This window comes from Atta cephalotes, assembly GCF_000143395.1.
Source record: "Atta cephalotes unplaced genomic scaffold scaffold00108, whole genome shotgun sequence".
In the NCBI taxonomy this organism is placed as follows: Eukaryota; Metazoa; Arthropoda; class Insecta; order Hymenoptera; family Formicidae; genus Atta; species Atta cephalotes.
The window spans coordinates 159,831-161,269 of record NW_012130172.1 but is presented as its reverse complement, the minus strand read 5'-3'; the positions used below and the strand labels follow the sequence as shown (position 1 = coordinate 161,269).

Here is a 1,439-nt window from a genome sequence, read left to right as displayed (position 1 = left end):
TATCCGATGTAGTTGAGGGATGTTCGAGCGGTGGGCAAGAAGTTTTTCCATGTTTTATATCCTAAAGAGAAGAAAAGTTTACTAAAAGAATGTGAGTCTATGAATGACAGAACTCTGTTAGTAAAAAGGTGACTGATCATTATATAATACGTTTGCATATTTCAGGGGATTTATGGGGACCATTAATATTGTGTACTTTTATGGCAATGTAAGATGTATATTTACATAGATGTCATGGATATATATGAAAATTACATGTTAATTTACAATTGCACTATATTTAGGATATTGCAAGGTTCAACTGACATAGCAGATAGTTCAAATGATGGAGGGCCCGAATTTGCAGAAGTATTTGTTATTGTATGGATTGGATCTATGGTTGTTACATTGAATTCGAAATTGTTGGGTGGAAATATGTAAGTAAACGAACTGTAAATTTTGACTTATTAATTGATTTTAATTATTGAAATGATTGTGAAATTTTATATTATTTAAATGTGAAATTATTATTTAAATGATAACATGATATATTTAAATTTACAGATCTTTCTTCCAAAGCGTTTGTGTCCTAGGATATTGCTTATTACCGACTGCTATTGCTCTAATTTTATGCAGAATCATACTAATAGTGCAGCAAAGCAATCTTCTATTTACTCTTAGGTTGGTGATCAGCATGATTGGATTTTTGTGGGCAACGTATGGTAAGTATAACACCAATTATATTAAGATTAACTTATATCTTTCCATTATAAATCATTACCAAAAGAATTATTACTTTAAAATTTATTAATATAATATTTCAGCATCGATGGCATTCCTTGGTGACAGTCAGCCCACAGGCAGGAAGGCATTAGCAGTATATCCAATTTTCCTATTTTATTTTGTTATATCATGGCTAGTTATATCCCACACTACATAAAATGCAACATAACAATTAATCTGTTACAAGACTGCGCATTGCTCCGACCTTCCGCGTAAACATCAGGAGATGACGAAAAAGTAATCAGAAAGTGATGCAATGTTTTTCATACATGATATTTTCCAAGTCCTGCATTTGGACATATTCCAATATTGTGCTTTTGTGAATAAAGTATAAAACACAAGTATAGTAGACAAGTATTTATTATTGTCTTACGAGGAGAACAGCAGGTGACAGGGTCAGGGTTTTTGATACACTTTTTACAGGTGTTCTTGAGCGAAAAAAAACGATATATGTCCGGTCGTTTCAATCATTAGCCTATAGTTTCGAAGAAATCAATTTTTTTTAATAATTGTAATAATTTGAAAAATGTATTGTATAAATGAAAATATCAGTCTTACATATCTTTATAAATTTCATTTTAATTTAATGTTATTAGTTTTAATTACTTTTTGATTGTAATGGAATTTCATGAAATTACATATTAGTATTATAAATAATAATTAAATATTACTCATTT

At 29.5% G+C, this 1,439-nt stretch overlaps 1 protein-coding gene across 1 annotated transcript in view; it reads left to right on the top strand.

Annotated features, from left to right (window-relative positions):
• LOC105625108 (protein YIPF6) overlaps nucleotides 1-919 on the top strand; it is a 3,739-nt gene extending 2,820 nt beyond the window's left edge. Inside the window, exons 3-7 of the mRNA XM_012206450.1 lie at nucleotides 13-91; nucleotides 166-208; nucleotides 285-416; nucleotides 544-701; nucleotides 804-919. Of these exons, the coding sequence (XP_012061840.1) occupies nucleotides 13-91; nucleotides 166-208; nucleotides 285-416; nucleotides 544-701; nucleotides 804-919 (528 nt within the window). The remainder of the gene's footprint in view (nucleotides 1-12; nucleotides 92-165; nucleotides 209-284; nucleotides 417-543; nucleotides 702-803) is intronic.
• The last annotated feature ends 520 nt before the right edge of the window (nucleotides 920-1,439 follow it).